The sequence below is a fragment of the Narcine bancroftii genome, chromosome 4 (genome assembly GCF_036971445.1).
Source record: "Narcine bancroftii isolate sNarBan1 chromosome 4, sNarBan1.hap1, whole genome shotgun sequence".
Lineage (NCBI taxonomy): Eukaryota > Metazoa > Chordata > Chondrichthyes > Torpediniformes > Narcinidae > Narcine > Narcine bancroftii.
Window position 1 is genome coordinate 219,573,045 of NC_091472.1, and position 23,148 is coordinate 219,596,192.

Below are 23,148 nucleotides of genomic sequence, written 5' to 3' on the forward strand. Positions count from 1 at the left end.
GAGCACCATCACTTCAGGGCTGTGTGCTCAGTCTGCTCCTGACCCATGACTCCATCGCCAGACCCTTCAGCCCACACTGTTATTCTAACCTATATCAAGCTACTCAACAATCTAAACCTTTCCTACCACACACCCACAGCCCTCTATTGTTCTTGCATCCATGTGTCTGTCTAAGAGACTTATAAAATCCCTATTTTACCACCCTCTACCACTACCCCTGGCAATGCATTGCAGGCACCCACCACAAACTATGTAAAAACTTATCCCTGATGTCTCCACTAAACTTTGCTCCCCTCACCTTGTACAGATGTCTCTGCTGTTTGCTACTCTTGCTCCAGGATAAAGGTGCTGGCTGTCCCCTCCTATCTATGCCTCTCATAATCTTGTAGCTATCTATTGAGTCATCTCTCATCCTTCTCTCCAAAGAGAAAAGCCCCAGCTCTGCAAACCTTGCCTCATAAGACATGTACTCCAATCTAAGCAACATCCATGTGTATCTCCTCTGCACCCTCTCTAAAGCTTCCACATCCTCCCTGTAATAAGGCAACCAGATCTGAACACAATATCCAAGTGTGGTCTAACCAGAATTTTATAGAACTGCAACATTACCTCACAGCCCTTGAACTCAGTCCCCCAACTAATGAAAGGAAGAATAGCATTATTCCTAACCACCCTATCAATCTGCATGGCAACCTTGAATGATCTTTGGATTTGGACCCCAAAGTCCCCCATTCTTCCACATTTTTAAGAATTCTGCCATTAACCCTGTACTCTTCTTTCGAGATTGACCTTCCAAAATACATCACTTCACACTGACCCAGATTAAACTCCACATGCCACTTTCTCGCCTAACTCTGCATCCTGTCTATATACTGTTGCAACCTACGACAACCTGCTGCACAATCCACAACCATTGAGTCATCTGCACACTTACTGGCCCATTCCTCTACATCTTCGTCCTGGTCATTTATAAAAAAAAGAATCACAAAGAGCAGGGGGTCCCAGAATAATTCTTGTGGAACTCTACTAGTCACTGACTTCTGGGCAGAATATGTTCCAACAACTATTACCCCCTACTTTCTGCAGGTAAGCCAACTCTGAATCCACACAGCCATGGTTCCATGGATCCTATTCCTCATGACTTTCTGAATGAGTCTACCTGGTGTCCACAGTAAACAACTGTTTTCCCCAATACTCATTCCTACATGAAAGCGAATCTCTCCAAATGACATTATAAATTATTACCTGGGAGTGTTTGAAGCATTCCATGTCTCTACATATTTGGAGCATTGAACTGATAACTTGTTCAGTGCTATTAGATCACATCTTCACCATTATGTAGGTGTTTATAGGGTCAGCCTGTAGCTTTGTGTGGTTCCCCCAACACTATTCCAGCACTACTTTAATGCACCATGTCAAGTCACGGAATTCTGACTAAGGTGGGACAGTTGATAGTCACCTTCTTGCCCAGTAACAGCACAGTGATGAAGTGTAACTCATTCATAGCACCTTCTTCAGATTACTCATGAAATATTACCCATTTGAAACCACAATATGGAAATTAAGAGAGAATAGAGGTGATGTAAGGTTGTGTATCTGAGATGTTTAATAGCAGGCATGGTCCTTCTGTGAATACATGGGATATCTGATAAGACCTGTGTAGTGTATCTCCCCATGTCTGCACTTGTTTCCTCCGGGTGCTCCAGTTTCCTCCCACCTCCAAACACCTACAAGATTGTCGGTTAATTGGGTGTAATTAGGTGGCATGGGTCAGAAGGGCCTGCTGTATGTCTAAGTTTAAATGTAAAAATTAATTTTAAATAAATTTTATGACAGCCAATAGGGGCAAATCTGAATCATGAGTGGAGTTATGGCAGGACGGTTGGCGTAATGGTTAGCGCAACACCCTTACCGTGCCAGCAATCAGACCGGGGTTCAAATCCAGAGCTGACTGTAAGGTGTTTGTACGTTCTCTCTGTGTGTGCGTGGATCTTACCTGGGGACCCCAGTTTCCTTCCACCGTTCGAAATGTACCTGGGTGTAAGTTAATTGGGCAGCACAGACTCTTGGGCTGAAATGGAAAATATTTAAAATTTAAAATTATATATTTAATCTGATCCAGAGGAGCATTAAGATTTTACAATTGGCTACAACTTCATCAGCAAGTTTCTCTTCTTTCTTATATTTAACAATGTATGAAATCGTGAACGGCGTTGTTAAAGTGGAGGGTCAGGAGAGGGAACTTAAAACTGAAGGGCGTGGGTCAATGGTGAGGGGGGAAGGATTTAGAGGATAGCTAAGGGACCAGTATTTTATCACACAGAGGATGGTGGGTCTATGGACCAAGCTGCCAAAGGAAGTGGTAGAGTTTTTTAAAAGATATTTGGACAGTGGCATGGATAGGAAAGGTTTAGAGAGATATTGGCCAGAGTTCCTGCTGCATCTTAGATTCATCTGTCAAGTTCTGGTTGAATAGCCTCTTGAAGCATTGAAGTTTACTGACTGGGTGGTGACTGGCCAGACAAGATTTATCATTAACTTTTTAAGATCTCTGTTTTCCACATTGACAAACAGGTGTCAATGTAACTTTATTGGAACCGTTTGGCTGAAGGTTTGACAAGAGTACTGTAGATGAGGTTTTAATGTATGTGCATGTGTGCATGCAGACATAACCATAAATATGTATGAAATTCTGAATTTCCTCATGAACATCTGTGCACACGTGTCCCCTTTGAACATACTTACCAGTTATAATAAATGGTCAATGACCTGAAACATTAACTGTTTCTCATTCTCCACTGATGTTGCCTGACCTGTTGAATACTTCCAGCATTTTTTGTTTTTATTTTAGACCTTCTGCACTTGTGATATTTTCTTCTGATATTGTATGTTTGTGTGTGTGAGTGTATGTGTGTGTGTTTGTATGTGAACATGCTGTGTGTTGTATGCATGTACATGTGCATGTATGTGTGTGAGTGTGTGTGTCTGTGTGTGTGTGAATGCACGTGCATGTGTCTGTGTGTGTGAAAGATTCTTTTTAGTATTAACCAGAGTAACTCAATGGAATTCAGGAAACATTTGAGAAGGTTTTTAGGTCCTTAGCTATACATACTGAATGTGAAACCTGGCGTGTCTCGGATTCCAAACACAGTGGAATGTAATTGATGAAACTCAGAGATCGGTTCAACTTCAATAACTTGGTGGATGTCTTGCCTTTCATAACCTCGTCTCCATTTTAGAGTCATGACATTTTTCCTTTCTTTGATGTTCATTTTTGTTCAATGCATCCATTGTACGACTCCTGCAGTCACTCATGTAATCATCATTCCATTCTTCCCACCAGAGCCAGACAGGACACAGCCCTCCACCTGCCTACACTCCCATGACAGGAGTAAGTATTGAACGTCCTTTACCAGATAAACTCACGTCAATAAGAGAAGTTTGAAGAAGCCATTCAGAATCAGTAAGAGCTACTTTCTTTGTTACATATGGGAGTCAGTGCATGAATGCATTGCACTGGAGAACTGTTCCCCTACATTGTTCAGAGGTGGGTTCCCCCTCACCTTGGAAAGCTCCATTGCCTGGTTTGCACATCATGTAATGTGCTGTGTGGGGACAAAGCCACTTACTACAAGGCAAGGAGAAGTAAGGGGGCAGATCACCCTTCTTGGTGTAGTACATCTCGCTGCAGCCAGTGAAGGTTGAGATTGCTGGAGGGTTCTGACGGAGTCCTGGCCAATCTCTCCAATTCTTCAATTTGATTACCCGGCATGGGGACAGGGAGAAGCAGGAAAAGTATGGGAGAAAGTTGAAGTGCAGAACAGGGAAGAAATATCCAAAATAAAACTGAATCCAAATCGGTGGGGTGTATGTCATGTACATTCATGGTTATATGTTTTTAGTTAAACCTGTCCTTGGGATTGAGTAGATTCAAAATCGTTCTTCATTTTGAAATTTTGCTTACTTGTATTTGTGGTCAAATCCTTGATGGAATGTGGCAAATGCAGGGCAGTACATGTGTTGGAAAGTGCTGTTCAGTGTTATAGAGGGAAATGCAACATTGTACAGGGTAGATGGAGATGCCATCCTCCAGCTGTGAACACCGTGGTGAATGTAATGAAGAGCTGTGGGCTGGAATCTTGTAATACAGTACAGTGCTGTGTAGACTGATGAATGCAATGTTGCGCAGTCTGATTAAGTGCTGTGAAACACAGCCAAGTACGAGCAGTGCAGGACAATACAATGCAATCTAGTGCAATATGTACAGTGTAATAGTAGAGTAAGGATAGTCAAGTAAAGCAGTGGAGTGGTAACTGCAGAGCATGGCACTGCTCCACATAGCCATTCTCAACCTTTTACTGGTTATGCCTCCCTTAGGACTCTGATCAAAGTTTATGGGCCCCCTTCCCTGTGAACCAGTTAAGTTTAGTTCCATTTCATTTATTTATCATCCAATTGTACCAGTACAACCCTACATAATAAACATACAGACAAATGACACATATACACATATATGTACATATATTAAAATACATATCCTGAGTTGGTTTCTTTCGTACTTCCCTCCTACTGACTACATAAAAAATATTTAGGATTTCTATCTGTGGCTGACCTTAAATATGCTGTGTCCCCCACCCCCACCCCTCTCCCAGAGGGCCATATTGACCCTGTTGAGAATGGCTGCTCGGTGATACAGTGATCAAATGCTATCCAAAATATTACAGCTCAGAAAGACCAGTATGTACAGTGTTCAACTCAACACAATGCCATGGAATGCTGTACATAGCAGTTCAATATGATAAATTAGTACTGTATTGGTCTGCAAAACTGCACAGTGCTGAACAATTGAATGAAGTGCAGGACAGGACAATAAATTGCTAATCAATGCAACAGGCTAAATGATCAATGGTGTGTCTGACCTAGAAATGTTACATGGGTCTTTGAGGACTTTGTATTTAGCCCATACATTTTGCCCGAGGCTTTTGTGCTGAGTTTAAGGTTCCTTTTTTTGTCACGTAATGATATATTAAAAATGGAACATACTTGATATACTTTAACATTTGCCTGTCATAAGGCAGACAAAAGAGTTGCCATGAGCATTGTCCAGTGCCCCTTACAGTACGAGAGAAAGAGAAGCAAAAGGGAGACCCTTCAGAGAGACTGAGTGTCCGAGGATTCACTTCCAGCCCTTCCGCAGCCTCTGTAACTGCACAGACCCCTGTTGAAACCATTGGCAACCCAAGCCCCAGACCCAAACTTCAGACACAATCAGGACGCCTTCAAGCGAACTGTATACCTAATCTTGGAGAGTTGTGTAGAGCAGGTTTCACTTTCCCATTAACCTAATTTGAAAGAGTTCATTGGGTTGGATTGAAATGGTTTGGATTGGACTCTATTTAACCTTTATAAAGAGTCTGGGTTGATATATTGAAAAAATCCCAGAAAGCAAAAGGCAAGGTAAATTGCTTTTAAACTTGTTTCTTTTCTGTGTAACACCTCCCCAAAATCTTCTAAGGACACTGGAAAAGAGAAACTTAATAAAAAGATCTTTGTGGTAACAGAGAGAAACTATTCAAAGGCAAAGTCCCACAAGAGTTCCCAGACACAAAACAGATGGTGACAGGTCAGAATGAAAAGGCTGTTTAAAAAAATTATGCAAGTTTAATGAATAGAGCACAAAAACAAGGAGGTGATGGTAAACTTTGATAAATCACTGATTGAATCTCAACTGGGGTATTGTGTCCAGTCCTGGGAACCATGTAGATGAAGGATGCAAAGTCCGTGGGGAAGTTTCTGTGGGGATTTACCAGGACGAAGGAATTCTGTTAATAGAGGAGGATGGATGAAGTTTTCTTGTTACACTGAGACCAGAGGAATAGTAAGGTCAGAGGTCATCAGAGTTATAAGGGGAATGGGGGAGGTGTTGACATGGTAGATTTAGGTAGTGGTGTAAACCCAGATGACTGAAATTGTGGAAAAATGCAAAGTGAGAGATGGGGTCTTTTCTTTCAGTGAATTGTGTGATTTGCAAAGAGACTGTCTAAAATTGTGGGAGAGGCATAGTCAGCAAGAGTTTGCTGAAAGTTGACTGTGAGTAGGAAATAACCCTGGTCGGGGTGATGGAGAACAAGGCTGGGAGGAGGAGAATAACTGGAGAGATTGTTCAGAGAAAGGAAAATGCAGAATTCGCAGGTCTGAAATTCCAAATCATAAAGCGTTGCGTTTTTCTTTAACTTATAAATACAGCATGGTAGCAAGTCCATTCGGCCCACGAGCCCGTGCTGCCCAATTACACCCAATTGATCAATAACCCCCAATATGCTTTTGGGGACGTTGGAGAAAACCGGACTACCCAGAAGAAACCCAACACAGGTCATGGAGAGAACACGGTTGGGGCGGCACGGTTGATGTAGTAGATACAACACCAGCAATCGGGACCAGGGTTCGAATCCCGCGCTGTGTGTAAGGAGTTTATATGTTCTCCCCATGTCTGCGTGGGTTTTCCACAGGAGCTCTGGTTTCCTCCCACCATTTGAAATGTATCAGGGGTTAATTGGGTGTAAATTGGGTGGGCCAAAATGGCCTGTTACCATGCTGTATGTCTAAATTTTTTTTATTAATTAAATTTTTTAAATGTATAAATCTCTCACAGACAGCACGGGATTCGAACCCTTGACCTGGTCCCTGGCACTGAAACAGCGTGGCAATAAACCGTGCCGCCCATAATCCCAGCATTTAATATTTTTACTTATCCCCCAAAGACTTTCTACAACTTGGGTGGGCCAAATAGTGATCTTTTGATTTATACTGGGAATATTTGAATAAAATGGCAGATTATATAATCACGGAGAATATAGCAAGGGAAAGTGATTGCATAAGAATCAGGTTGGAAGAAACAAACAATAATATGGAAGATGTCAAAGAGAGTGGTCCAATAATATCCAATAATCACCTTACATCAATAAATTGCCCTAATATGACAGCTATAATGTTATAAAACATTACCAAAGGCACTTAATGAGAGCAAATTCTGTCCAAATTTTACACAACCATAGATCAGGGGAGATGAAAGGCTTCAAGGAGTTCACTCAAGGAGGGTAACGAATGGCATCTTAAAAGCTCATTCTGAATGCAGCCGAAATCTCAGCCCAGCAAGCTCAGCCTGACGGGCAAATGGGTCAGAGAAAGTTACCAAGTTGCTCGTTGGCCTTGCCACCTCTCAGTCTCCCACTATCTAAAAAGGTCCTTTTATTGTTACGTAATTATACATAAAAATGTAATACATATGAAAAAATGTTTGTCGGCAGACAAAGAGTCACCATGAGCATTGCCCGGTGACCCTAACAATAGTAGAAAGAGAAGCAAAAGAGATTCCCTTCAGAGTCACTGGGTGTCCGTGGATTTGCCTCCAGCGCTTCCACAACCATAGAGACTGCAAGTTAATTGGGTAGCCACAATCAGCTTGTACCACGCTGTAAATAAATTGAGTTAAAATTAAATTAAATTAAAAATATCCTGGGGGGGGTGGAGGGTGTCACTGTTAACCAAAATCTCAGTTGGAACAACCACGTGCCCAGGAGGGCAGTTGACAGTCTGGGTATCTCTGAGACAGGTGCCTTCAAGGCTGCAGACAGCAGCGTGACAGAATACTTTGCACTTGTCTGGATGACCAGTGGCTCTCAACAAGCTCAACATGATCCAGGACAGTCTGTCCCGTCGATGGGCACCGCAGTGACCTCCCCAAGCACTCTCTCCCCCCCTTGACATCAGCACACAGTGTTCGCTTGCTGTTTTATGCACTGTTGTTGCTCTTCCAGGCAATTCCAACCACAAGTCACACTCCTGTGACCATCACCAAGAAGATCAAAGGCAGCCAAGGATTCCTTCCAAGCATTAGGGTTAGGGTTACCCATCTTCATAGAGTCATGCGGCAGGGAAACAGCCCATTCGACCCACCGTCCATACTGACCAGCGGCCACCCATCCATGTTAGTCCCACCTTCCAGTTCTCTGACCAGAGCCTTAGGCATTCCTCTTGGTGTTCCTTAAATGCTGTCATCAACCCTGCGTCCACCCAGTTCTCAGGACGTGCCTATCAGCTCTTCACACCTTTGGGCATGGTGCGACACAGCTGAAAAACAGGCCCTGCAACTGAACTCTAACTCAGCTCATCCCACCTGCAGTGTTGGGCCCACATCTGTCCAAACCTTTCCAATCCAAGTAACTGTCTAAATGTATATAACATTTTATATACATGCTTCCACTGGGCAGCCCATTCCTTACAGCCTCCATCCTCTGTGATAACATTGCCTCTCAGTACCTTTTCAATGCTTCACTCTCACCTTGAACCTCCCTAATTTTGGCCTCCTCTACCCTGGAAAAAAAGTAGAGTGATAGGGTCAGGGGTCACAGGACAGGATCACAGGTCACAGGATGAGGTCAGAGAGGACAGGGAAGGGTAATTGAGGACAGGACAGGGTCGGAGGGGAAAGGATGGGGTCAGAGGGGAAAAGATGGGGCCAGAGGGGTCAGGACATTGAGCACAGGATGGGGATAGGACCAGGGCAGAGAGGATAGGATGGAGTCAAGGGTTACAGGTTGGGGTTAGAAGGGGACAGGACAGATAACTGAAGACAGGACAGGGGTTAGTCAGTGTCAGGGGGACGTAAGATTAGGGTGATGAAGTAGCTACCTGGCCAGAATCTGATCTTGGCTCAAGAATGACTCCAAATGGGGCTGGTTGAAATTCATTGAGGGAAAGGTTGGTGGCAGGATCCAATGGCAATATATCGCCTGTGCACGTCTCTGCTATCCACTGAGAAAAGTGCCAAGTGCAGGCACTGTGCGGATGGAAAGGACTGGTGAGGTTCGGGAATAACTCCTCCATGAGAGGTCAGACAGAGTCGTTGCAGAGGTGACTGTACACAGTGGAAGTGATTGCCTAGTTTTGATGAGTTGGTTAAGCCTGGAGCTGAGCCAAATGGTGAATCATTGGAGAAGGATTCAGTCAAAGGGTGGAGGCACATCAAGGTCGAGGAGGAACAATTGCACTGGATGTTTGGGGCACTTCATTCCAGGGCCAGAGGCCTAAACCTGATGAAGGATCCCAACAAAGATCCATGGGAAAATGGTTCCCGAATTTATGGAAGAACCAGCACTTAGAATGGGCAGGATGTTGGTGATAAGCTGGAGTCTACAAAGAGGTGTGATGATGGGGGAGCAACCCCAACTATTAATGAGGTCAGTGGTCCTGTGGATCCAGGTAGAGGGTGAAGGAGGGGGAAAGGGCAGACCTAAGGCTGGACAGGAGGGAAACGGGTAGAACGTGGACCATAGAACATTACAGGATAGTGCAGATGATGTTGTGCAACTCATATATATCCACCAAAAAAAATTTAATCCTCCCTACCTCATAACCCTCTATTTGCCTTTCATCTACGTGCCTGTCCAAGAGTCTTTTAAATGTCCCTATTGCTCCAGCTTCCCCCACCATCCTTGTCAAGGCATTCTGAGCACCCACAACTCTCTGTGTAAAAAACATACCCCTGATGTCTCCCCTAAACTTTCCTCCCTTAACTTTGTATAGAAGTTGTGAACTCAGATGAGGGTGGTTGGTGGGTGGGTGGGATGTGTCAGCTTTGTCCAGTTGTATATGAAGTGAAGGATAAGCAGATGGCTGTGTTATCAGTGACAAGAACACGGAGTCACCCGATGAGAGGGTGAGTGGAGGAGAAAAGCGAGGGGCGGAAGCTGGGGATTGACTTTGGTCATGGAACCACGAGCAGTTTTGGCAGGTGAGAGCCCACTCCAAGGGTACACTGAGCTGCAGTTAAATGTGAAGCCAGGTGTCCACCCTGAGTGCTTAGCGTCACTCCCTGGGACAGAGGCAGTTGGGAACCTGATGGTGTCAGGGTGACCAAAGGTAAGTCAGAGAATCCAGTCCAGGGAGTGTGGGCCAGTCAAACCTTTGTTCCATAAAGCCATGCTGACCAAACCAACCATCAGTGTATTGTAGCATTGGAAGGCTTTCATTCTCAGCCAAATTAGCCATTTCACCATTCAATGAGTTCCAGCCAGCACTACATCATATAGTGAAACATGCTTTATAGTCAAATAGAACAGATTAAATCAGGAGACTTCCTGAATAACATGCCAGCACACAAAGTGAGATAGATTGCTTTGCATCTTCTCGATTTCATTCACAATGGATGAGCTTTTCACACACAGTTAGCTGTCAATCATTTTGCTACCCCTTAAATCTGCTTGTAAAGCCTTTGCTACATACACGCGAGCGCGCGCGCACACACACACAATTTTCTTAAATATAAAGCTATTTTGGCTTGGCATTGTCCTTTGGAGTATTACTCTGCATCGAAACATGTTTGAAGTCATCCAGTGATGTGATATGATTTTGAAAAGGTTGATTTAATAATTCAATAGTAATGGCAGTATCTGAAGATGTTGGGCAGAGGGATCATGATATGATAATAAGGTACTGGTATGATGCAGTAACAGATCGCATTCAAGCATATTACCATCTGACTGTACTTATACAACCAAGTGGAACAGCGTTTCTCCAGACCACAGTGCACACACAATTCAGAGCACACAAAATTACATATATACATAAAGAGATATAATTTTAAATAAATATGTTGTCCGCTGTCCATCATTCCTCTCCTCCCATAAATGGAAGCTGTGTCCATTCCTATCCCATCATTCCAAGTTTCCACCCACCTTTTACTGTCAACAATCTACAGAGGATGAATCCTTTCTCACTCCTCTGTGATTTATCCAATGACACCACTTCCCCATGGACGTCCAATCAAATGGCAACACTATAGGGAGGGGTCAAAGAATTATTGAGAATCCTTTCCATCCATCACACAGGAATCTTGACCCACCCACTGCCATCAAGAAGTATCAAAATCAGGACTGCCTGGCTGGCAAATACCTTCTTCCTGCAGGCTGTGAGATTGGTCAATAGTATCCTGTAACCGATCATCTCAAAATATTGATATATTTATGTTAAAGTCGAGCTCCTGTCAAGATACAAAAAGGCCACACAGGCCACACAGTACAATTCAAACAGGATTTATTTGAATAACACTAGCAGGAATGAGCAGTCTGTAGTGTTGGGTAGGCAAGGTCACCTCACTAAAAGTGTTTGGTCTCATTCACGGTCACAGGGTACAATTCTTAGGGCATTTTCCTGCATACAAATTGGATAACATTTCTTTGAAGGTGTTGCTACACTTTATGTTTTATATTTTGCATATCCTCTTCCTAAAGACAGGGAAATGATTTGTTGTTGGTCATTTAATCTCATGTACCAGTTATAATTAAGAACATCCTTCTGGTATACAACAAAACCAACAGAAGTCTGGAAGGGTTGCTCACAGAACACATCAGTATCTATTCTCTGGGTGCCTGATTACTGGTTTCTAACTTACACAAGTTTCATAGTAATCTTAGATTCTTGAAGTTGACAGTGGGGGCCAACACTTCAAAGCAGAAACAATGCAATTCAGGGACTGAGTGGTGCTGGATGCTTATTGCAGCCTTTAGATAACGTCTAACAGTCAGTTAGCACTATCCTGTTAAAGAAATCAGGCAGACATTAGGATATGGTTCAGTGGAAGAGATGAGAATTGATTCCTGTCTGGAATGTCCTTGGTTACTCTCTCTCCCAGCTTACAGGCAAAGTCTGCATGATGGTTTCTTCATCATAATCCCCATAACTAGATATTTCTATAGCTAATAATCTACATATATATTGATTTTGAATTACATATTTTTGTATGTATGTGTTCATGATGTGCTGTGTATTTTGTCTGTGTATGTGCTTGCTCTGTATTCTGAAGAAATGATTCTGAGGGCTGTACACGTACAGTGTACAGATAATGAACTTGAACTTGAGTGGCAATTTGATGGCCGTGTGTGAGAGAGAATAGAGGGTAGAGTCATTCGGAGTAAGTGAATGGGATTGGTAGGTCAAATGGATCCAGTACCCCATATGGCCTCTTTCTGTAATGGAATAAGTCAGGGCATTGTGGTGACTGCTTAAAGACTGGATTTGAACACGGAGTGGCAGGATTGGGAAATGAAAGAATGTTATGTTGGGATGGCAGAACAGAGGAGAATTGTTGCAATCAGATTCTCCGATGTTATATCTTGGCCAATGAGGTGATTTGGTAGTGGAGTAATTGGACAGTAGAGAGTACAGAGGAGATCTTGAACAGCGGTGGAATTTTGACTGTGCAATATTTGGGCAATGGTGCAATTGCATATTAGATGAAAAGGACTCCATGGCTGTGGGTCCAGGCAGTAAACTAGACAATAGAGTGAGAGAAGGATGGTGTAATTGAGATGTTCTATGAGTGGAAAATTAAGAAATTGGATGACATGACATTGGAGTGCCTGGCCACTGGCGTCATGAGAGAATAGGGTGGTATGTCATTGCAATAATTGCAATAAGTGGAGCAAGTGAAAACTGAGCAATGGGAGGACAGAGTAACTTTTAGTGAGCAAAAATTAAATATTAATGCGCTATGACACTTAGAACCATAAATATAAAACACTTCAGGACAGAAGCAGGCCTTTCAGCCCATCTTGTCTGTGCCAAACTATTATACTGTTGAGTCCCACTGACCTGTACCCAGACCATAGCCCTCCTTACCTCTCCGATCCACTTACAAACCCAAATTGTCTCAAACATCAAAATGGACACTGCATTCATCTCTTCAGTTGGCAGCTGATTCCAGCCTTCCATCACTCATTGTGTGAAGAAATTAGCCCATATCCTCTGGTTTGTATCTCACCTAACCTAGTGGAAAAAAGCCTACTTGCATTTACTCTTGTCTATATCCCTAATAACTTTAGAACCTCTATCAAACCTCCCCTCATTCTCCAACGCTCCAGGGAATAAAGTCCAAAGCTGTATAACCTTTCCCTGTAACTCTTAAGGTGAAAGGAAACAAAAGTTCCAAAGTGGCCGGAATTGAAGGTATAAAGGATCTTTGGGAGTCCTGATGGTTGGAATAAATTACAGAAATTGGGATGCCTAACATAGAACATTACAACAGAGTACAGGCCCTTCAGCCCATGATGTTGTGCTGATCTATGTTAAATCTACTCCACAACAATCTAATCCTTCCCTCCCTCACACCCATAACCATCGATTTTCTTTACATCCATGTGCCTGTCTAAGTGTCTTTTAAATGTCCCTATTGTACCAGTCTCCACCACCACCAACCCCTGGCAACACATTCCAGGCACCCACCACTCTCTGGGTAAAAAAAACCTTATCTCTGATATCTCCCTAAACTTTCCTCCACTTGCCTTAAACAGATATTCTCTGTTACTGGCTATTTTCACTCTGGGAAAAAGGAGCTGCTGTCCACCAGATCTAAGCCCCTCATAATCTTATACACCTTTACTAGATATTTCGACACTCCAAAGAGTAAAGCCCCAGCTCTGTCAACCTTACTTCATAATTCACATTCTCCATCTAGGCAACATCCTGGTGAATCTCCTCTGCACCCACTTTAAAGCATCCACATCCTTCCAGTAATGGTGTGACCAGAACTAAACTCAATCTCCAAGTGTGTGTTCTAATCAGAGTTTTAAGGAGCTGCAACAATACCTCATGGCTTTTGAATTTAATCCCCCAACATGTCCTGTCATTGAGGGCCATTGTAGAGCTCTCTGAACTGAAGTTTGGGAGTTTAAAGATTGATGTGTAGCTGAGTCTGGAGCTCAGTTGGTGCATGTGAACAAAGTCAGGAGGAACAGGTTGACCCAGCTGGAGGTCCTGTGAGGAACTAAATTGAAAGGGAGTTGGATGTTGGGTCTCACAGGACCTCCAACCTCACCTCCCAACCATTCTAAACCCACCGCTCCCAATTCATAAAGCCCAGACGGTGAGCTTGATGACTGATCTCCAATCCCCTCCATCCACCAATCTCCTGAAGCCGGTGTTCAAAGTGAATGTATTTTAGTTGCTCTGCTGACGCACAACCTGAAGGACATCCGAGCAGCAGGTGCTGCCAGAACCACAGGGTTTTTATTTAAACCAAAAAAATAGACTTCATTTACGATAAGTTATTTACAAAGGGAAAACCATTCAAAGCCTCTTTCCACCCTTAGTTTTGTATCCACACATTTCTGTCTCTTTACATTGTTACATTCATTTCTATTTACAGCATTGCCACCTCTGTGGGACCTTGTCTTCACTCCCCTTCAGTTGTTTGAGGGACTTTCTCTCAGTCTCAGCCCCTCAATGCCCACGATGGGAGAACTCTAGACTGTGGTCTTTCTCCGCTGCGCCCTTGTGCTGGCTGTGCCACGTCTCAGTGCACCCCTCAGCAGGTACTCCTGCAGGCTGGAATGTGCCATTTGGCAGCATTCCCTCAGCGGCACCTCTGCATGCTGAAAGACCAACAGGTTTGGGGCAGTGGGTCTTTCACCGAATTGACGGTCTTCCATCAGCTCTAGATATCTAACTCTGTATGCATCCCTGGGAAAAGCATGTCAATCGGAGTCCTCTGATGGGGATGGTCCATGACAAGGATCCTTACATCCTTCTCCACACAGTCTGAGCGAATCTGCATACTGCAAAGAGGTGGGAGACTGTCTCCTCTCCACCACTGTCACCTTGAGGAGAACGTGCTTTGTGAGTGACATTCCGGTTGTACAGGAAGGACCTGATGGAGAAGGTTCCTCTCACCACCCAGGTCCCAATCTACAGAGCCACAGGACGTCATGTCAGTAGCTGCATACGCATCCAGGTGTTTTAGATCTGAGCTATTACAAATGCAAGGTCAGTTCAGGGTGCCAGGGGATCATTGTAATGCAAAATTTATTCCAACAATTCCCAATGAAAATGGAAGATTTCATTTTAAAACTAATTCAGAGGAGACCGTTTCTTTGGCTAACATGTATGATTGCGCTCAGAGAATGAAAGCAGTCCCATGCCTGCATCAGCCAATCCCCACAGTTGCTCTCTGCTTGTTCATAACTCTGTCCATGAGACTTTACAAAGCAGTTCAAACCAGGGGATCTCGTTTTTCCACCAGTGTGTGGTTCTGATAATGACAATAAAGTTATTGTTATAGACATTGTACAGTGTACATATGTGTGGAAATTCATACTGATTGCTGCTGAACAGAAAAGGGTGAAAAAGAACAAGTGCAATCGCAATAATTAATTGAATTAAAAGAGAAATAATCACCATAAATACTCGTTTAATTGTCAATACCATGTAATTGTTGATTTCCCCCCCCCCCCTTTTTTTGGCCCAAAAGTTGGCTGTTTCTGTATGACTTGTGTAAAAGTTGATACCACCCCCCCTTCCCTATTTTTGGCCACAGCTGCCTGCCCAGCCAAGCTCCTGACACCCCGACAGCGAGCCCTCACCCCAGCTGCCTGCCCACTGGCACTGCCAATGTCCCAACAGTGGACTGCGGACCCCAGCCACCCACCTATCCGAGCTCCCAACCGCCGACAAATGCCCCGGCTGCCCATCCATCCGAGCTCCCGATGCTCTGGCCCTTCTCCCATTCTGACCACAGACTTACCAGCCGGTCCCAGCCATCTGAGCTCCCAACACCTTGAGTGACGCAGGTATTTATAAGGTTAAAAGTTTGACCTGTGTAAAAGGCCCAAAAAAAGTTATCCAAAATATTCAACGATTACACAAGTATATATGGTACAAAAAAAAAGATAGATGATAAATATTCACAGTTATCCTCATGTTTTTGTGAATTATGCCAGGTTAGGTGGAAAATTTAATCATGAACATCAAGGCTACATGCTAGGAGCTAGGAGAAATGGCCAGACCATGCGTGTAAATGTTTCGTTCTCCACTTCAACTCTGTCCGCTGCCAAAGTGTGGATCTCCCAGTGCCCACCCCATTCCCTTGCTGATATGTCTGTCCATGGTCTCATGCACTACCATACTGAGACCACCTGCAAATTGGAGGAAGAGCACCTCATCTTCTGACTAGGCACCCTCCAACCGGATGGCATTAACTTCAACTTCTCTAATTTCCATTAAACAAACCCCCCCCCCCCCACTTTTCCCATTGTTTTCTCCCAGCTCTCTCTCCCTCTCCCTCTCTCAACTTTTCCCTCTGTATCCTTTCACGGAGCCAAAATCAATGCCTGCTTTCCTCTTATTATATCCAATTAACACCTTTTGTTGGTCTGGACTTCTCCTCCAGCCACTCTTCAGTCTTTATTCTGACACCTTCTTGTTCTTTGCTTATAACTTGAGGAAGGGCTCAGGCCCGAAACGTCAGTAATATATCTTTACCTCCTATGGACGCTGCGAGACTGTCTGAGTTTCTCCAGCATGTCTTTTGTGTTTTTACTATAATCACAGCGTCTGCAGACTTTTGTGTTTAGCTCTCTCAACAGACCCTGTTTGCAAATTGGTTATATGTCTGGTTGCAGGAAATTAATGAGGAATTATAATTTTAAACAGCATTGAATGGTGCAGTAACAGCAGAGAAATAATTACTGTTGACAAGGATAGTCTAGCAGTTTTTATCTGTTTAGAGATAGAGCACAGTTACAGGCCCTTCTGGCCCATGTGCCAGCACTGCCCAATGAACCTGCTATCCCTGTAATCTTTGGGATGTGGGAGTGAAGTCTAGATTGTTTTTTAATCTTCACTAGACCACCAGATTACAATATTCAGAACAAGGGTTTAATGATCCAAACACAAGCTTCCGTGAGTGACATCATTTGATGGCAGGTCACTAAACGACTATCCATCCAGTTGGTTGGGGAATAGAACATCACTGAAACCCATCCACTTTAAGCTGATAATAGCTGTATATCTGGGATCCCGCCAGGGTAGTGATACGATCTTGTTCAGCAGAACACTTGGTGAAAAAGAAGTTCCTTCAACTTTTCTTTATAAGCACTCTTAAAAAACATCTGTTCAGTGCTACACTCAATACCAGCTCAGAGTATGGGCTCATTAGAGTAGGTGTTCAAATCACAAGTAAAATATTTTGTCATTACAACAGTGAAGACTTTAAAAGACTTTGAGATGTACTTTGAGCTATAACAAAATTCTTACCTAGGTTTTATAGATGCATATAGAAATTTGCAGATGTTGCAATTCTGAAACAAATTCATAACCCAGGTGGGACTGCATCTCTTGAAATGGAAACATTTCAGATCCATTGCACAAAAGTGATGGAGAAACTCAATGGGCCATCCAGCATCCATGGGAAGTAAGAGGCAGTCAGCATTTTGGGCATGGCCCCTTCGTCAGGAATGTGGAAAAAGAGTCAGACGCCTGAATGAAAAGGTGGTGGGGGGAGGAGGGGCAGGAAGGGCGGGGGGCAGGGTGGGGAGGGAAAGGGGGAAGGAGAAGAAGGGGAGGGGGAGGAGTATAGGCTAACAGGTAAGAAGTCATAGGTGGATACAGGTGGCAGGGGAGAAGAGAAAGAAACTGATCCCTTGACAGTTTTCCTTTCGCCAGATGCTGTTGGACCTGTTGACTTTTTCCGGCATTTTCTATTTTTGATTTGAATGCCTCCATTTGCTGAACCTCTCCCTGCTGCGTGGCAATGTTTCCTCCCTCTCCCTGCACCCTTTGATCCCTGAACACCCCCCGCCACCACTGAAGCAACCCCAGGGGGTATGTGTTTCCATGGCCATCTCTGACCATTTAGGGAGTGGAAGGCAGCAGACAAGACTGACCCGCACAGCTATGGGCCACATAGCTTTTGTCTGCCCCTTTATTTAATGGCTGATTCAGCCATTATTGTCATGCTGGAGGTTCTCTGGCCCACCAAGTCCATGCCATCAGCACCCAGGTTGCCATTCCTCTCCACATTAGGGGGAAGCTAACTGTGGTCATTTACCAATATGTCCTTTGGAGCATCGGAGGGTGGCCCACACAATCAGAGGGAGAGCATGTGCAAACTTCACACTGATAACAATAGAGATGGGTCACTGGGACGGTTCTCCAAGCTGCCCACACCCTCCCTTAACCACAACTCCACAGGCCACCCCTTGCTCGTCAATGGTCTGTCCACCTTGACTGTAAAAATATTCAAAGATTCTGCTTCCACCATCCTGTAAGAATAAGATTTCCAAAACCTCACTCAACTTCTGAGAGAAAAGGTTTCACCTGTCTGCTTTAAGTGGACAGCTCCTGATGTTAAAGCAGTCACACACCCCCTCCCCCTGCTCCAGGATCTCCCACAAGGGGAAATGCCAGCACTTACGGAGGAGGATCAGGAGGGGAGTCCTGCTCCAGTCCCCCAACACAACAAACAGTCGAATGTTCGAGAGCATCCTGCTGACTTATCCGCACTCATCACTAACAGTCAAACACAAGCCTGTCTCTCCTTCTGGTCAGCCGTAACTTTGAGACCAATACAATACACAAACCTTCATCTGGTAGCCAAGTCAACACTGCACTTAAGAGCACTGTGTTTCAGAAGTGATGTTAAAGAAAGGTCTTGCGTATGTGGGAGATGACAGTCTCGAATTAACACCAACTCCTCTACAGCTGCTGTGGCCAGGGAGAGTGGAGCGAGGCAGACGTGTATGCGTGCATGCGTGCGCATGTATGGGTGTGCGTGCGTGCGTGTGCAGGTGTGGATGTATGTGGGTGTGTGCGCATGTGGGTGGGTGTGTGCGCGTGTGTGTGTGCGGGTGCGGGTGTGTGTGTATGTGAGAGTATGAACTATGCACAAATGAGTGTGTGTAAATGTATGTGTTTGAGAACATGCATGCAAGTGTGCACGTATGTGTGTTTGTGAGCATGGGTGAGGGTTTATGTGTGGCGCAGGGAGTCTGTGGGTGGAGAGGCTATATTGGTGTAGAGACAGGGTGGGGGTGGAGGCACTGGGGATGGGGAGGCCTCTGGTTGCTCCTCATCCTCGCCGTGATCACTGAGTGACTCACTTGCCTGTGGGGCTGAGGACAGAGCAGGGCTGGTGACCGGCCGTTTCCTCACTGCCCGGCTCTCCACTCACTCACTCACACTGGGGACCAGGGTTATGTCCCCTGATGTTGGCATATGGCACCTTGCCATTGTACAGGCGCTAGGTCAATGCAAATTGTTGATTGGGTTCCTCCCTGTGTGACAGAGTCAATTTGTGTATCGCGATGGGATCTTCGGGCCGGAGGAGTGCGTTCCGGGCCTTGGCCTGCCTACCAGCCACTCTGGATCTGCCCCATTGGAGGAGCAGGGAGCAGCTTCACCCCCGGAGGTGTTCGATGACCTATGCTGTAACGGGACACTGAGGAAGCAGGGAACGCGACCTCGGGAGGACAGTAGCACCCAGCGTTACAGCGCCGACCCCACTGTCTTCCTGTCGGAGCGTGGGCAGAGGGCTGAGCTGGATGAGGGGGGCTACATGACCCCCAACCAGGACAAGAAACCCACAGGTAGGTTCAGCCACTGGGAGAGAGCACAGTCTGCACTGGTAGAGAATCCAAGCCCCTGCTCCAGTGTTTGTGCCATCCCCATGTATCCCCATGGGTCCTCTCACCACAGAACCACTGATTCCAATAATCCAGCCCAGGACCTACATTAATCACCTCATAGCGACCCATCAACCCTCATGCGATCTCATACACATGGATAGCAACCTGCTCCCATAAGCTGCTGCCTGGTTTCATCAAGAGGTGATGGGGGAGGGGGGGGGGGGGGGGGAGACACTTTGCAGTGCAGTAACAGTGAAGTCCACTAGGGGAATTCAAAGTCATGGAGACCTTTGCACTGTTCTCTCAGGGAATTTACATCCAGTAGCGTTGTAAAACCTCTCCACAGCACACTGCTTACTTTCTCACACACACACACACACACACACACACACACACACACACACACACACACACACACACACACACACACACACACACACACACACACACACAATTCCCAGCTTGATGAGTTTGTTGCTATGCCCCCAACTCTTCCTTTCACACCTTCCACAACATGAGTTCTGTGCTCCAAGTGAGTTGAGTTTTGGGCATTAATAGTAAAAGAACACGCTAACCATATCTTGCAGTGGCTGTTACTGACTACCGGAGAATTGAGAAATGGACATTTCGAACTTGGTACAACTACTTTATCAAGGACACTTCATTTTTGTCTCCCTGATCTCCCAGATACTCTTGCCTTGCATGTAGTTTTCCCGTCACTTGTTCAGTGGAGATCGATAGGAACAACTGGCCAAGCATTATCCATGTCAAGGGATTGTTGTTACTTTTTGAGGTAGTCTTTGCCCAGTCCGTTGATCAGTCTAAGTGTCTGTCAGATTCCACTCATTCCCAGCCTGAATCTCAGGAACTCCTTCCCCAAAACTTGCTGCCTCTCCCCCTCCTCAGCTGTGTTCAAACACTGAGTAAAATCTCCTTGATTTGTCACCTCTCCCGTTTTACCAAGCTCATTCCACTGCACAGATACAAGTTGCCAGTAATATTTGAATACTTCTTTGCATGAAAATTAGTTGGAAACATGAGGCCACAGAATTAATGAGTGAGTTTGTCATAGTGACCACTCTTGTCATTCTTCTCCCAGCAGTTTGTGAGAGAGCGGGGTCTTCCCAGGAAGATCGAACACTGGCAAGGCCATCTAAGGCAGAGGTCAAGGCCAAACTGACTCGTTCAGGTGAGTAAGGTCCTCTCAACTTCTGAGGTTGAAACTTGTTCTGCTCACCCATTTGTGATGAGAGCCAGCATTGAATTTCTAGCCAATTAACCCCCTCTGTTATTCCACAATTCTATCAAAGCCAAATTTGTTAGTATTGAATATATAATTTTGCAAAGTAACTCCAGACCTGCTTGTTCTCAAAACTACTGCAAGAACAGATCGAAGGGTTCAGTGCTACAAACAACAGAGCAATAGAAAATACAATGTATGATGCTTAATAAAAAAAGTGTTAGGTGTGCAGAAGAGCCTGGTCTTCATTACTGTGCCCCCTCGTGATAGCTAAGGGCAATAGAAATGATGCAGGAGAGAATGGAACTGAGGTTATTCCTGCTGGAGGAGATGGAACCGATTTGGGCCCTTCTCACCAGAACAAGGTGAGTTGGGCTCTCCCAAGCTAATAGAGGTAGACCAAGAGTGGAAAGCTATGTGACAGTTCAGTGAGCGGTGGGCGGCATGTCCAAGCAATGAATCACAAAATCCATCTCTGTGGCCCGGTGCTGAGCAGACTAGATCTTGGACCATTTGGGGTTGTCAAACTCAGAGAATGAAGAGGAAAAGGTGAGGACAGAATATGAGGTGGTGACCCGACAGAGGTTTTTCAAAGTTTTGTTTGAGTGAATATACACAGAATCTTTTCACTCTGGGCAAGAACATAACTAGAGTCACCAAGAATTCAAATAAAAATTCTATATCCAGAGAGTGAGGAGAAAGATAATGACAAGGGGGATGGGAGCAAGGATCACACTAATGGAATTAGATTTAAATTTAGACATACAGCACATAAGCCTGTGCCGCCCAATTTACACCCCATTAACCTACACCCACAGTATGTTTGAAGGGTGGGAGGAAACCGGAGCCCCCGGGAAACTCATGCAGACATGGGGAGAATGTACAAATTCCTTACAGACAGCATGGGATTCGAACTCCAGTCTCGATCACTGGCACAGTAACAGCATTACGCAGAACTCCTATGCCAACCGTGCCCTCCAATAATTGAAATAATTGGCTTTCTTTTTAGTTACTTAGCCAGTGCTCTTCCCCCGACCCTTCCCTCACTCTCCCTACCTCTGTATTTGCATGACGCTCCTAGAGAAGGGGATGGCCATGTTCCAGAAATCAGAACAATGGGGAACGACAGATCGGGGCAAGAGAGGCAGGTGGTACCAGCCAATCAAGTCACCTCATTCAGTGTGGTACGTCAGAACCCTGCAGCTATTACCTATCCCGAATCACACCCGGAAAGGTGATGACTGCCCTCCTTCTGGTGAGACTGCTCCCGTGGTGCTGTTGGGGGCGGGCATTCCAGGATTAGACCCAGTGATGACGGTGGAATGGTAATATAGTTTCACATCAGGGTGATGTGTGACTTGGGGAGGAACCTGGTCCACTCCTCCTTCGTGGCAAGGGCTACAGGTTCGGAGAGCCCGGGCGAGCATCTGCAATGTATTTTGCGGACTGTCCTCTTGGCCTCATTCAAGTGGGCTACCTTGTCTTGGATGATAATGTCACTGCACTCATCCAGACTGGAGCTTTGGGATTAGAAAGGAATGAAAGAATGTGCAAATGTCTCTCTTCCTCTGTTGCAAAGGTGTTAATGGTCTCACTGGTCATGTTGCAGAGTTCTTGAACCCTGTGGAGGAGAATCCATTTGCCACTCTTCGGAAAAATGGCGATGTCCAAGCTCTGGATAACCCGGAGTATCACAATGTCCAAGATGGAGCACAGACCACGGAGGATGAGTATGTGAACGAACCCCTCTATCTCAACACCTTTGTCAATGTGGTTGAGAACCCAGAATACCTGCAAGAACAGATTGCCATAGGCGTCGACAAGGCCTTTGATAATCCTGACTACTGGAGCCATGGTTACCTGTCCAAAGGTAACACATACAATCCTGAGTACCTGCAGGATTACAGCACAAAGTTTTTTTACAAGCAAAATGGACGCATCAAACCCATTGTAGCTGAGAACCCTGAGTACCTTTCAGAGTTCTCCCTAAAGCCAGGGACTGTTCTGCCTTCATACGGACAGCGTAATACAGTGGTGTAACCTTCACATGTCCCAGGATCCTGCTTCACTGGACCTCCTGATCAAACCACAAACTGGTATCCTCAATGATGACTGGAAGGAAGATGTCTGAGGTCAAAGTACTGGCAAACTTCGTCTGAACTGAAGGAGAGTTGGATTGGCGAATTCAGCCTGAGTCCAATTCAATGCATCTTAATTGACACTCATTACAAAGCAATATGGATAGAAAGAGACAGATTCTAGATTGCTGTGGAAGTGTCAAAAATGTAGATCTTTGGGATTGTCTTTTCTGACAGATCTTCACCTTTGTTTGGAAGGTCATGGTCAAGAAACAGAGTGCAATAGGATGTCAGAGGGGAGGTGGTGGAGGGGGCGAAGGGGGGTTGGGAGGGCAACGGGAGAGTGCAACATTGAGGGGTGACTCAAAGCAAG

At 45.0% G+C, this 23,148-nt stretch overlaps 1 protein-coding gene across 4 annotated transcripts in view; it reads left to right on the plus strand.

The window, feature by feature from the left end:
- LOC138761594 (receptor tyrosine-protein kinase erbB-4-like) overlaps nucleotides 1–23,087 on the plus strand; it is a 910,121-nt gene extending 887,034 nt beyond the window's left edge. The window contains exons 26-29 of one of the 4 annotated variants that reach the window (XM_069933967.1): nucleotides 3,344–3,391; nucleotides 19,118–19,418; nucleotides 20,557–20,646; nucleotides 22,307–23,086. In XM_069933967.1, coding sequence (XP_069790068.1) covers nucleotides 3,344–3,391; nucleotides 19,118–19,418; nucleotides 20,557–20,646; nucleotides 22,307–22,737 — 870 coding nt within the window. In that variant the 3' untranslated portion in view covers nucleotides 22,738–23,086. Of the gene's footprint in view, nucleotides 1–3,343; nucleotides 3,392–19,117; nucleotides 19,419–20,556; nucleotides 20,647–22,306 lie in introns of all 4 variants that reach the window. The other 3 variants (XM_069933965.1, XM_069933966.1, XM_069933968.1) reach the window with 3 other exon arrangements.
- Nucleotides 23,088–23,148: the final 61 nt, after the last annotated feature.